The sequence below is a fragment of the Psilocybe cubensis genome, chromosome 4, assembly GCF_017499595.1.
Source record: "Psilocybe cubensis strain MGC-MH-2018 chromosome 4, whole genome shotgun sequence".
Lineage (NCBI taxonomy): Eukaryota > Fungi > Basidiomycota > Agaricomycetes > Agaricales > Agrocybaceae > Psilocybe > Psilocybe cubensis.
In genome coordinates, this window is record NC_063002.1 from 2,304,182 (window position 1) to 2,317,649 (window position 13,468).

The window sequence follows — 13,468 nt, forward strand, 5'->3', positions numbered from 1 at the left end:
CGACAATTGTTTGTTCGGTTCTGTACAATCGCCCTCAACCAAAAACCATGTCCGACAACGACGAATGGATAAAAGTGCTACAAGATCACCCCATATTCTCACTCCCTAAGTATTTTGATGACCCCCTTGCAAAGACCCCAAATCCTTTGGAATTATCAACTAACACACTACCGAAATTCACAAATCTCGACCCTCGCGATGATTCTCCAAGCCCGTCAGGACGACGTCAAGTCATGATACTGAAGGATGCAGATGTTATTGTGGCAGCGGGAAATGAAATAAGGTTGTCGTCATTCGGCGACCTTAAACTAAGTCGAAGTATTCGTAAATCATACAAGGTGTGCTGCCTACTAATTAGAGTCCGTACCGCACAAGCTGAGAAAAATTATCAAGATTCTCAATACTCCGAATATCAAGTTTGAAATTCATCAAATATGTCTTAATCCAAGCGGAAAGCTGTTGGCGGTTGCTGGAGCGTACCAGGTCGCCGTCGTTGTTCTACCGCGTGCAGGATATAGTAGACTTGTCCCTCAAGTCATAGATTGCAAGTAGGCTAATACTACAACTATGATGTATATGCGCATTATGTTGACCTTGCTTGATAGGTCGGTTCAAGTCGGCCAATTCTACCATGCAGCCGAATCATCAGCACCGATAGCGAAAATCGACTGGCATCCTTGGGGTGACGCTGGTTCAACATTGCTTGTTATGACTGTTGATGGAAAACTAAGGTACATCCAACAGATGAATCTCAATTCACTATTGTTCACTTCTGTTTAGAGAATACGATATGTCAATTGATACAGAAGAGCCCCAGCAAGTTGTGCGCTTCTTCCCGGAAAAGAAATCGGCGACGTTTATGGCAGATGACAGTGCGGAAAGAGAAGTCACATCCTTCACACTAGGGAAAGGGCGCGCAGATTGGGGGCCTCTGACATTGTATGCAATAACAAAATCAGGCGACATTTATTCCATATGTCCTTACCTTCCCCAGAATGCGTATGTATCCCGTTCCATTAACAACTAAGAACGCTGATCTGACGCGTACATCTAGTTCAGTCCCAACGGCGTATATCCACTCCCTGGAGTGCTTCGTTTCGGCCAAGCAAGAATACCTTTCTCAAACATCATCGTCATCGGCCTCAAAATATAATTCCATGACTTATGATTACCAACATAAATATGTTACAGCGTTGGTCAAACAGCTCCCTGCTGGGGCAGTTTTTCCCGCATCCTCAAAATCGGTTCTTGTGCATCCTCCTTCAACGATTAAACCGCGACCATTACGCCAAGGTCCATTCCTATTGCAGCCTTCTCCTAGAATGCTTGACGGCAGTGAAGGCGGCGATGCTACTGATATCACGTATCTTACCTTTGGGACCGGGCTAAAGAATAGTTCCGAAGATGACGGCAATGATACAGAGCATCTTGGAGTTGTGCTTGTATCATATCAAGATGGAAAAGTTGACCTTTTCCTTGACGTGGAGAAGGTAGAAGCTCGATGGGATTTGAAACACGTACGCATAAAATATACTCGTTGCTGCCAATCTTATAAAGATATTTCCCCAGGAACCCAGCCCTGACTTGCCTATGCTTGCCGTCTACGAGAGCATTGACCTCGGGCTAGTCAAGTGTTTAAAAGAAATTTCACCGGAAACTGAATCAACAGCAATATTGGACCTGCTCCAAGGAAACCACCCCGTACTTCTCGTTGACCCTCTTCACAATGATATGATATATGTTTACCACGCATTTGGCGTACATGCCCTGGATGTATCACCAGTTATCGACAGACTTTCGTCTGCCCTGCGAGATGACCCAGAAGACGGTTCGACATTAAAGGACAGCCTCCAAAAACCCTCAACGACCACTGTCCGACCGATTTTAAACACGTTCTCGGTAGAGAAAAAGTGGGTGGTTGATATACTTCTTGAATGTCATAAGCTAATGGTTTCGTCCCAGATGTTCCAACCCTATCATAGCCGTTGCCTTGCCGAACGATGTCTACCTCACATATAACATTTTCATGTTGACCTCGACCATGAGACTTACCTCCATTCCTCTGACTATACGGTCGGCGGTTACCCCTGCAAAGTCCAATCTCCTCAACACCGTTTCTGTCCCCGTTAACACAAGCAAATGGCTAAAACCTCTTGATATGCCATCTCCGTATACCTGTTTGTTGGGCAATCAAGCCTATAAACCACCCTCGATACTTTCTGACCCGTCTGGTCTACCAAATTTGCCGAAACAATCGTTACCAAGCACCTCTGGCTCGAAAGAATTTTTGCTAACACCTGACACTCTTCGATTCATTGGTAAAACCGTCGCACAAATCGGATCACAGACCAATGACATACGAGCAGCTTATCGGATTGCATTTGCCCGGGTAAACCTACAGAAATCCGAACTTTCATCTCAGATCACCAAATGCAAAGAGATTCAAGAAAAAATTGACACTATCACCTCGACACGAAGAAAGGAAACCGAAGCACGTATATCCAACATCCAGAACGAACAAAAAGCATTACTCTCGAGACTGGATCGAGTGCTTCAATCCTTAATGAAGGAAGCCTCTCCAGAAATTAGTGAGCAAGAGAAGAAATGGTTCGATGAACTGAAGAGAATGAAAAATGAAATATGTGGTAGTGGAAGGTATGACGACGAATCGTTGATTTCGCGAACCCGATTGGTATGTCGTTGAGAAAAATATGTTTCTTATTGAACACCTCGAATTAATTTTCTTTGCAGCTTGAAAGAGAGTTCAAGCGGATCCTCCCATCCTTACAAACCTTAGTCGAAAAGGAACAACAAAGGCAAAGGACCCAACAAGATGCAAACAAAAACCTTGGCTTCACCCAAGCTTTCGAGTATGGTCAACGATCTAACATCGAGTATGTTTATCTTCTTATTTTGGGCTTATACGATCTGAGCGATTTTGATTCGATAGTGGTACTCGGATAAATATTGTTGAAACAGAGTTAGCCAAACTGGCATTGAAACTCGACTTGCCCTTGGGACAGCCTCCATCGTCAGCAGCGCCGTCATGTTAATACTTCTTCTTTGGATCGACTTGTGATACATCATTATGTTCCATGTTTACATTTATTCGGATCAGGTTTGCATGCTCTTTACCCGTCCGATATTGTAAACCGCGAGTTGATTTTTTATCCTTGCATTCTTATGTCCTTGTTTTAGTATTGCTGTCCTTCTCTGTTCATTCTGTATAAATGCTATACGTATGCCTACTAGGAATTTTTGTCGAGTTTTGGAAAATCAATATACATATCGGACTAATTGGTGGTAACTAACGCAAGTCATTTGGAAAATAAAGGCAACTTACATTCTGGATTTTCTTGGTCAGTAAGGTCATCAAAGGCATGTTTGTGGGCGAGGCTTTCATCCTACTCCACAAATAAATAGTCTGCTATATAGGATCGAATAATCTACTTACCAAAACTTCTTGTCCTGTTTGTTCTGGCGACCTGTTGTATCGTTCTCGACGTTTCAGTACATTTCGCCGCATAAGATGAACCCGAAGAACGAAGATGGTAACAAGCTGAACCCCATAAACGACCAGGTGGGCCACGAAAGCTTTGAGATATCTTGGTTTGTCGTTGTCGCGGAAAACTATGATACAATTTGGTTCCACTAAAATGAAAAGTAGAAGGAATGTGAATATACCCTGAGGACCAACGGCATTTCCAACTGCCCATGCACTAAACAAAAGCTCTTGAATGATGATTGTGTCAGAGTATACCTACATGGAACCTACATGAACACCATACTGGAAGCTACAACTTGCTTGGTGCGCTACAAAGGGAGAAAAAATCAGAGGACAGAACATGTAGACTCCCCGATATCTAATACGTACTCCGCCAATATTTCCAGACATCACAGCAAGATTCAGTACAGCAACAGCCCCGAAGCCTTGGGTACAACTACGGAGATGAGCACTCACGAAAATTGAATAGAACAACCCTTACTAAAATGCTAAAAGAAGGCCTACTTTCGTTTTAGCAGAAGTCGGAACGCCTGGTCAAAATGAATCATTAGATGGTGGCAAACCGACTGGAAATAACCTTTACATAAGAAGACAATCGTTCCCGCAACATTGGGTAATGTGTAAATCTTGTCAGGAAGGTCAAGCAAACAAGCCACGACCACTGTGTAAATGACGTACGAATTCAAGAATAAGACGCTCGTTGAATCTTTTGGAAAGATAAGCCGCGCTAAAAAGGAAGATCATGATAATAACACCTAAAGGTGCCTCAGAATACCACCTCAATTTCGATATAACAGACAGACCTTGAGCGATAGCCAACAGGTATGTTTGTAGCTGAGTAAATCCCTTCAGAATCATTATCAGTGGCAAGCCTTTATCCTTGGACAATTGAACTCACAAATTCAGTCAATATGATGTTTGAGAATGCCCCCAATCCTCCAGTTGGCAGAGCATTTGTGATAGATATTATTGTGACGGCCCAAACAGTCGAATCTCTTAACGCCTCGCCTGATGTCTGACTGATAACGGCGCGCCACTTAGGCATCGATTAATTACTTACGAGCTTGATAGAACTACATGAAATATGTAAGTGACAATGAATAATACGCTTGAACATAATAGACCACAAATTATTCGAGAATGAAGGTAGCTACCTTAAACTTCCTGTTCTGTATTCCAGTATCATTTTTCCTCACTCTCTCTGCCATAAGTAGTCGGTCTTCAGGTGAGAAACACGAAGCACGCATTGGACTGTCTGGAAGCCACCAAAGCACAAAGAGCCCCCACACAAACGTGATGCAACCAAGAAGCTGCGAACAAAACACTTAGTCAGAATTCAAAACTGCTACACTCTGATGCCTGCCGTGAATAGAATTTGCCAGTTCTTTAACCTGGCATGGTGCACTTGAGCGATTCCATATGCAATCAAGCCGCCTACACATTGCTGAAAGCCGTTCATCGAATAAAATGCACCAATAACAAGTGCTTGCTCCTCACGAGTGTACCACATTGTCGAACTAAAAGAAAACGGTCGTTCAGTGTGAGTACCAAAATGTAGATGACAAAAAATTTTACAGAAATACAAAAGCAGGTTGGCATACGCATTCGAAAACACCCAGCAAAGTTCTGACAATAATGAGACCTGTAAAATCAGTGCATGCAGCTGTGCATGCAAGGACGGCACCCCAAGCAGCAATGCTAACGGAAATGATTAACATTTGGAATTCGTCAAACTGTTTGCATACTTTAAACCAAGATATTTTGCCACAGGTAATCTCTGGATTAGACGATTGGTAGGGAACTCCCAGAGAAGTCTTGGGATTGAGATGAGCTTTGACAATCCAAAGAATAAGTAAGATATAACTCACATCGCTATATACACTAAAGAGAAAAAATAGAAAAAACGGTCCTTAAAACGATGTCAACAAAATTGCTAACCACAAGTTGTTAGCCATGCATATTGCTGCCCTTGCAATCGAGTGTCTTCCCGAATTCCCATAATCGATGCGAAGTTGATTGTTCTAAAATAATAAAATCAGAACGGAACCATATGCAAAATTATCAAGGATGAATTTATACCCTTTATCCAGAGTTTGGGCAACTGAAAAGACGCTGATGGTCAGAAAAGCAAAGCTGTGGTGTGATCTCTTCCTACAATATGTTACGACCATGACACTCTGAAAGAACACGGAATTCAACGATTTATTCAACACCAGCAATTGTTCATATATCTGTTCACTCACGAGAACTCGCTTATGAATGAGCCACCTGAGCCTCGAGTTTGTGACATCGTTAATGACAGTAGTTTGGGGAACAAGTTTGCTTTGAGCAAAAAACTGTACTACTTCGGCGTCGATACCTATCAAAAAATGAGAACCTGGACGTACGCCTGCATATAGTATGGACGTACCGCTACCACCAAAGTTCCGTATGCTTGGAGAAGATATAGCATCGTCATGAGGAAATTTATCAATCTGATCGACGGCGGCCATTTAGGGTGATTTGTGAAGCAACAATGCGCCGCACAAACAGGGTGATAGTGTATTGCTACAGAAGTCCATCATTTTATACAAACACTTGACACACGGTCCGGTGGGTGAGGTTTGTGCGTCGTTTGGAGTTCAAGAAGGTTGTTCCTCTGTACCATTCTGTTTTAAATATTAATTTTAGATCCTTGTCCTCATGGAGCGCCTAGCAAAGTGAAGGACAAATTGAGAAATGACATGATCCAGTGACACGACAGGCGGGCCGGTTGGGATTGCAGTACTGACCTTCAGATGATTTAAAGACTCGGAAAAAGTCTTTGAAGATGAGGTTCTTTTGCTGAAGATGTCCCAAAGAAACGCCAATCCTTTGAAACAACAAGTGTTAAACCATATTGATGCTCTAATAAAATGTCTCGTCAACATCGAGGATACAACAGGAGAATATTTGCTGACCCTCTCCGATGGAAGGGTCATCGACACCAAAGGCTGGAATGATTGGGAAGTGAGTATGTAAATCTAATTTGATCTGCAGGTCCTCCTCACCTCTATCCTCCCCCCAGTGGACACACGGGATAGGTAAAATATCAAGACATGACCATCAATATCTGTTTACATTTCACTAGGCCTGTATGGCCTTTGGCAGTTTTATGAGGTGACTGGCAATCAAGGAGCACTTCGGGTATGCTTGGATTGGTTCCGAGATCGTTTTGCTGTTGGCACTTCAAAGGTATGTATAGAATAAGATCTGTTATATCCCAAAACAATATGTTCACCATACACGAGAATGTGAACACGATGTCACCTCTTCTCACAGCAGCAAACATCCATGACTCTCGACTGGCCAACTATAGTGTTCACATGGATTCATGGGCAGAATGGGTCATGTATGAGATGCCTCGAACAGAAGAAGGAGGCCTGCAGCACATCACCTACCTAGAAGACAACAAGGAGCAACTCTGGGACGATACTTTGATGATGTCGGTATTGCCACTCACGAAAATCGGTATTGTCTTTGGAAGAAATGAATATATTGAGGAGGCAAAAAGACAGTTTCTTCTCCAGTGAGTATCTCTGTTAAGATTCGGTAGGAAATTACTTGGCTTACCTATATTCTAAGTATTCACTATCTCAGAGATATTCAAACAGGTTTATGGTTTCACGGTAAGGTTTTTGTAAATCGACATACGAGATCTGATTCCAAGCCAATCAACCAGGGTGGACTTTCGCCGGACGACATCATTTCGGACGTGTCCATTGGGCCAGAGGGAACTGTTGGGTAACAATCGCCATTCCTGATTTCATCCAGCTCTTGGGTCTTCCTCAAGACGACGGCTTACGATTGTTCCTGGTTTCAACATTACGCGCCCAAATCGATGCCTTGGTTGCCTGTCAAGATCAAGCCTCAGGGCTATGGCACACGATTCTTGACGACCAAACATCATATTTGGAGGCGTCCGCATCGGCAGGTTTCGCATACGGTATTTTGAAAGCTTTGAGATTAAGACTTGTCTCAAGGGAAGAGCGATATGAGTTGGCGTCCAAAAAGGCGATAGAAGGTGTTATTGCCAATATTTCAGAAGCTGGGGAGTTGATGAACGTATCCTTCGGGACCCCCGTTTTTAATGATGCCGAAAGCTACAGGAAGGTACCACTGACAAGCATGCCATACGGTCAAAGTTTGGCTTTGCTTGCTCTCACTGAGTATCTGAGAACATTTCTGTAGATAACCTCACATAAACCGACCATGCCATGTACATTGTAGAGCCAACGTAGCCGTTTAACCACCTTCAGCCACAAGAATACGCAAATGCCTTCCTACGTGAATAGGAACAAAGTAGTCTTTGTAAGTGCAAAAATCGCTTATGCTATTTCATAGGTCGGTAAGAGAAGGATAGATAGAAGAAATCAAAACTTACTCTGTATCTATAATCTGCATATCCAGCTTCCTGAATAAATAACCAAAGAAGAGGTACAGCTCCGCCCACGCCATGCTGGAAAAAAAGTTGAAATGAGCTAGGCGACGCTAAATCAACAATAAGAGGTCATACCTCATACCCATGCACATGCGTGGTCCAGCAGAAAATGGCACCAAAAAACGGCCCAAAGACAGATGAGAAGAATGAAGCCATCGTTCGGGTTTAAATTGAGACGGATTAGGGAATAAGGTCTCGTTCAGATGTACTGAGGTGACACTCATGGAAACGATTGTCTTTGACAAGTATGAGTTTCAACATATACGGAGCTTTGAAGTTGAAATCTTACATTCGGGGGAATCTCGAATCCACCAACCTTCGCACCTGAGTGGCCTACAATCCTCGGCAAAGGTGTTACAAATCCGTGAGAAAGACGCAAAGATTCCTTTATGACGGCAGTCTACGGTTATTTCTCATTAGTTAGGAAAACACCGCTTTCAATGTAAGAAACTACTTACAAGGTAAGGTAACTTCTGCAAAAATGCAAGGTCGACTGGGACCGTTTTGTCAGGCCATTGTGTGCGAAGTTCGGTGATGAGTTGTGTGTAAATAACCTTGTCATTGAGAACATAGAACGTCCCAACTGTACAAGTGTTACCAACTGTGTCGCTTCCAGCTTGAAGGAGCGAAAGGCTCTCGTCGATGATGGCTTGCAGAGAAGGATATATCAGACCGGCTTTGGACATAGGGTCAAATAATCGGTGGCAAATAGTTGATAGGGAAGGCTCGGGGTGAGCTTTAAGTTTGACCTCCTGAGCAGTACGATCCAATGACGCAACAAGAAAATTCCGTACAAAAAGCAGTGCTTGAAACTGCTCGAATATACTCCTCGCACACCACTTTGACTTTGGCAGAATAGATAGAATAGGCAGCACCCATGGAAACGATTTGATCACCCATAACAGGGGCAGGGCAATCTGTATGTTCAACAAAAGGGGCGAGGAGAAATCGGGGTATTCAATGGCATCAAGACAGTGGCCAAACATGTACGCAGTTATTATATCCAAAGTTGCGCTTCGAAAGGCCAAAAACATGTCTGTAGTGGTGCCTGATGTTGTTTCTAGTTTGGAGACGAGCCGATCAACCTAAGCAGTTGGATAAGTATAGGGATGACCAACGTCATATATCTTTGCTTACTTTTTGCTGGATCACATCCTCTAATTTTATAACTTCCTTTCGGGAGAAAAACTTGTTCATGAATGAACGTCGTGTTTTGGAAACGTGGGGATCAATGGCACCAAAAGCAGAGCCATTGGCATTGAAACAACTGTAAAATTTTGGATCCTTCGTTAGGTGGGATCCAACAGAATAGATCTCAGAATATGCGCGAAAATCGTTGAAGTGGAGCTGGGGGAGCATGTCAGTTAGGATGTACGAATGTTAGAGGTTGAAACGCACTTCATTAGGACCAATGCGAATGACAGAACCTATCACAGAATACATTCATTTAGACGTCGAGTATATCTGTGAGTTGAAGTAGCGGTGCCATACCATAGATGGAATGTAGCCGATGTATTTGTGTTAACATTTCGCCGCCCTTGATAATATCATAATACGTCTTATACAAAGACGTAGCTGCGGCCAGCCGAGGACCAGGAAAAGAGGACAATGGATGAAAGTAAAGCCTTCGAACCATTACGAAAAGTCCAGAAACCAAGAAGCAAAGGAGCGTTGCGCAAGTAGAACGGCATATCAAGAATAATATAAAGGTATGCATGGCGTTGATAGGTGACTTTGAAGGTTTGACTCCTTGAGTTTTATAGTCTTCATTGCAGCAAACCTGGTCACGACGGATTCTGTACGTTTGACAGCTCGAAGAATTCAAACAGGAGTTCACGCCATTCCTTGTTCGCAATCATAGTGACTGGCATCGCCGTCGGAAATTTTTGGCCGGTCGGATAGGGATGTATACAGTGGACTGGCTTCTTGTACCAACCGGTGATTTGGTTTGACTGCCATTAACGCCCAAATTCGAAACAAAGAATTGCATGCCGAATAATGATGTAGCTGGAACGCGGCGGCGGCGGTCTAAGGTTATGGAGCTTTGAGTGACAGGCCTATCCGCGGAACTATCATGACCGATATTCCTGGTCTGCTGGTGGCGAGGAGAGTGATGCCACTCTACGGGTGGGGTAGAAGAGACCATGTGGTCGAGACGTTTGCGCAACCAAGGCACAGGCTGGATAATCCCAGCAAGACATAAACAAGGGTACCGTGTATAAAGATCTGAAATGATATTGCGTCGGGCACACATATGGTTTAATGTTCTGGATGCTTGATGGCGCAAAAGAACGCGAGGGAGGCAAAAAAAATTGAAGGGACGATATCGGTTTTTGATCTGCGGTCTTCTCTGGAATACTTCCACTAAGCAGAAGGCATGGAGATCAGGTACGTTCTTCTGGCAACAAAACCAGGCAGCTTTTGGAGCCGCGGAGGACAACGAAAGAAGAACGGGTACACGGCAAACCCTCAGCATAATCTTTTGTCTTTGTCTCGTAAAGTTTGATCATTATTTTCATCGATAAAATTCGGCGAAGGCAAGGTCAAGGAGTGATTGTAAAATTCATTCAATGGGTTGTCAGATCGGTTGGGGCCTAAAGATTTAACAACTCAATGCAATGTCGCTCGACGCTGCCAGGGGTCAAACAATGCCATTGTATCAGTGCGCTCTTTTCGCGCATAAATCCTTCAGAGGGTAGATAAGCGGTGTAAGAAATCACATAGACACGATCACCCCACATAGGAGTCAAATGCATACCCAAATTGCGAACATCGCGACGTTGCAATCCTTAACGACCTGGATTCTGGAAGGTGTAGCTCCGAGACTTGGACAGTAGAGCATTCAGCAGAAGGTATTCGACCATTGCTGGAAAGTGTGTACGAGCCACACTACGAAACCAGGTTCTTGAACGACGAAATAAATTGCAGTAATGGTGATGGGGAAGTAACAAGGGGCGGGAAGCGGGCTGAACGCGTCATGAACGAATCGAACCCAAGGTCACGCCCACATCAATCGCCCGCAATTACACGGGTGTCGGCGGTCGCGAGTTGCTAGTCGATACACAAAATTTCGAAAGTTCGATTATTAAACCAATTAACAGTATTGTAGATATTACGGGGGTCAACGTATTCGAATAGTATGCATACACATATTGAGGTCCGATACTATAGACCGTTAGATTTGTAGATCATAGATGACCAGGCAATTTCCTAGATCGCTCCTCCAAACTTCCTACGCGAATGTCATTATTTAACCTCCCAACAAGACTACTTTCTCTTGTCCCCCTATCTCGACTCTCCTGTGTCCCTTCATATCCGTACCAACTCATCGTCCTTCGCCTTCCGGTGTAATCCGGGGAAGTTCCGTCTCGTTCAACGTCAAAATCTGCGTTGGTACGCGAGGGAATGGATCTTGGAGGGGTATGGACAAGCAAAAGATGCTATCAAAAAGATTAAAAGGAGCCATGGTTCGTAAGGATGATTATTACCTGTGCTGGTGAAATTCCCATGACTGCACTACGCTTGCGGCCTAGAGATGGGGTGTCTTTCGGACCAGTCACGCCGCTTGGGAGAACCAGAGTAGCGCGGCTCCTTCTGCCCACAGTCCCTAGACCCAACTGATCACCATCTGAAACGTTGGGAGCTTCACCGTCGTTAATAGAGTTCGCTGAGCTTCCAATCACTTGACCGTCATTCTGCCCGGAATTTTTTGGGGTCCAGGCTATAATAAACACACCCGCAAATGTGGCAGCACACCCATACAGGAAGGTAACAACTTCATGAAACTTTGCTTTTTGAAAATCGCCGTACAGGATTGCAGATCCAGTGATAGCGGAGAGTGTGAAAAGAACAAATTGGATGGGTATGACGACCTAAGAATTTACGAATGTATTCAGATATAGTGTAAGAAGCTGTGCTGTTGTTGACATACTTTACTGTCAAAGCGCATAAGCGCCCTGTTGAGATATCGTATTTGCCCAATTCCGGTGAACATAAGCACCTGAACAATGTTAACCAATTACAGAATAATAATTTTCGATGCATACTGCTATCAGAGGATAAGTTATCCATTCACGGAAGATTTCAAACCCTCGCAGGGTCAGCAATGTCGATATAGCCTTGGTCGAAAGCACAGTAAATCCGCCTTACAACCTGTTGAGTAAATTTTTCTTGATAAAGGGGAGGAAAGCTTACCAAATAGAGCACAAAGTCCAACATCAACGAAAACCCATGTCTGTCCGACTATTCCCTCGGAAAAAGTAGCAAGGATAATGGCGCCTGCAGTATAAATACATGCATAGATGACGAAAGGTGTTTGAAGAATGGCAGTCAAGAGTGCATCCGGATCTAATCGTCTGTCCGATGCATTCGAAGCCAGAACAACCGTTACTGCACCGATTATGGCAATCCCTACTCCCAAAAGATCTCGCTGCAAAAGCGCCGTTTTAGAGAAAAACTGATATATTCGACAACGAGTTACCTTTCGAAAGTATTCACCGAGCAGTAACGGGGCAAAGAAGCAATTAGCCATAAGAGCAAACTGTTATAACCGATACCAGTTATTAACCATAACTGATAGTCGATGTGAAACAAGGCGAACGCACTGTACCAAGAGGAGCTACTACTGAAGCGGGTGCAAAGGCGTAGGAGATAAAGTTTCCCAATTCTCCAACGTTCATGAGTAAAAATCCGAGCCACCTTATGCAAATGAGGTTAGAATTTATAAAAGCAAAAAAAATCATCAACGCTGACCATAATTTAGATTTCAAGTAATCGCCTTCGTTCTTATTCACAGAATCTGAACTACCTTGTCTTTTCAACCCATTCGAATTCCTCGAAGGAAGACCGTGTAGGGCAGCATCTTCGGTCATTATTTCAACAGGAATATACTTGGCCTGTGACACTTTATTTCGGATGCGGAGTGGATTGAAGCGAGAAACGAAGGGCCGTTTGACTTTCGACGCTAGTATTTTGGGACTTCCTGATGCTTCGGACCCATAGTCTCGGATTATAGGCTCTGGAAAGGCTATCAGAGGCTGGCGCTCTGTGGGCGTTGGACTGTCAGAAAAAACGTCCTCTTCTTCAGGTATATTATGCGTGCCAGCCGCGACGACTCCACCATTTTCATCAGGGCTTGTATCATCTACAAATATGTACAGTAGTAATCCTCAAACACCATTGTACTTGCTTACGATTTTTGCCATTTGTTGAATCACCAGCCAATTTCTTCTTCTTCTCCACCCTCATATGAGCCAGTTTTTGCAGATTCAATGCAAGAGAAATGAGAACATTTCCAGAGATCGCAACTATGATTCCAATCAAAGTCTGCGTAGTAATCGACGGGAGGTCGTCCATTGCTCGAAAGACAGGGAGAGTAGAAGGACCAGGTTCGGCTAGGTTCCTCGTGGAGTACACGGTGCCATATGCAGAGGGGTCTACAATCATAGCAAGAGGGCCTAGTAGCAACTTGATTTCGAAGGCTGATGGAGGCAGGACAATTCAGA

General features: G+C 43.8%; 5 protein-coding genes across 5 annotated transcripts; 2 read left to right on the plus strand and 3 right to left on the minus strand.

Annotated features, from left to right (window-relative positions):
- Positions 1 to 47: 47 nt before the first annotated feature.
- On the plus strand, positions 48 to 3,053 carry JR316_0004938 (Nucleoporin NUP82; the record flags this gene model as incomplete). Its single annotated transcript, XM_047890702.1, has 9 exons — positions 48 to 338; positions 394 to 548; positions 606 to 731; positions 781 to 999; positions 1,055 to 1,517; positions 1,570 to 1,910; positions 1,963 to 2,692; positions 2,752 to 2,894; positions 2,951 to 3,053. 9 exons carry the CDS (start codon positions 48 to 50, stop codon positions 3,051 to 3,053), a joined length of 2,571 nt encoding a protein of 856 aa, XP_047750463.1.
- A 240-nt stretch (positions 3,054 to 3,293) lies between these two features.
- Positions 3,294 to 5,997, minus strand: JR316_0004939 (putative transporter; the record flags this gene model as incomplete). The annotated part of the gene is made up of 20 exons (XM_047890703.1): positions 3,294 to 3,307; positions 3,344 to 3,404; positions 3,455 to 3,630; positions 3,685 to 3,760; positions 3,875 to 3,941; positions 3,987 to 4,035; positions 4,089 to 4,131; positions 4,184 to 4,260; positions 4,309 to 4,351; positions 4,404 to 4,513; positions 4,566 to 4,578; positions 4,660 to 4,815; positions 4,869 to 5,022; positions 5,081 to 5,203; positions 5,251 to 5,319; positions 5,374 to 5,386; positions 5,444 to 5,526; positions 5,585 to 5,652; positions 5,749 to 5,864; positions 5,916 to 5,997. The coding sequence occupies 20 exons, from the start codon at positions 5,995 to 5,997 to the stop codon at positions 3,294 to 3,296; spliced, it is 1,593 nt and encodes a 530-aa protein (XP_047750464.1).
- Positions 5,998 to 6,334: 337 nt separating this feature from the next.
- JR316_0004940 (Unsaturated rhamnogalacturonyl hydrolase YesR) lies at positions 6,335 to 7,714 on the plus strand (the record flags this gene model as incomplete). The annotated part of the gene is made up of 7 exons (XM_047890704.1): positions 6,335 to 6,493; positions 6,552 to 6,567; positions 6,615 to 6,718; positions 6,775 to 7,052; positions 7,109 to 7,152; positions 7,206 to 7,240; positions 7,298 to 7,714. The coding sequence occupies 7 exons, from the start codon at positions 6,335 to 6,337 to the stop codon at positions 7,712 to 7,714; spliced, it is 1,053 nt and encodes a 350-aa protein (XP_047750465.1).
- A 54-nt stretch (positions 7,715 to 7,768) lies between these two features.
- On the minus strand, positions 7,769 to 9,600 carry JR316_0004941 (Cytochrome P450 monooxygenase; the record flags this gene model as incomplete). The annotated part of the gene is made up of 8 exons (XM_047890705.1): positions 7,769 to 7,856; positions 7,908 to 7,982; positions 8,040 to 8,200; positions 8,254 to 8,364; positions 8,423 to 9,049; positions 9,102 to 9,311; positions 9,363 to 9,391; positions 9,456 to 9,600. 8 exons carry the CDS (start codon positions 9,598 to 9,600, stop codon positions 7,769 to 7,771), a joined length of 1,446 nt encoding a protein of 481 aa, XP_047750466.1.
- Positions 9,601 to 11,152: 1,552 nt separating this feature from the next.
- On the minus strand, positions 11,153 to 13,409 carry JR316_0004942 (putative magnesium transporter NIPA1; the record flags this gene model as incomplete). The annotated part of the gene is made up of 9 exons (XM_047890706.1): positions 11,153 to 11,404; positions 11,453 to 11,836; positions 11,896 to 11,964; positions 12,011 to 12,108; positions 12,159 to 12,393; positions 12,445 to 12,504; positions 12,569 to 12,662; positions 12,717 to 13,107; positions 13,157 to 13,409. The coding sequence occupies 9 exons, from the start codon at positions 13,407 to 13,409 to the stop codon at positions 11,153 to 11,155; spliced, it is 1,836 nt and encodes a 611-aa protein (XP_047750467.1).
- Positions 13,410 to 13,468: the final 59 nt, after the last annotated feature.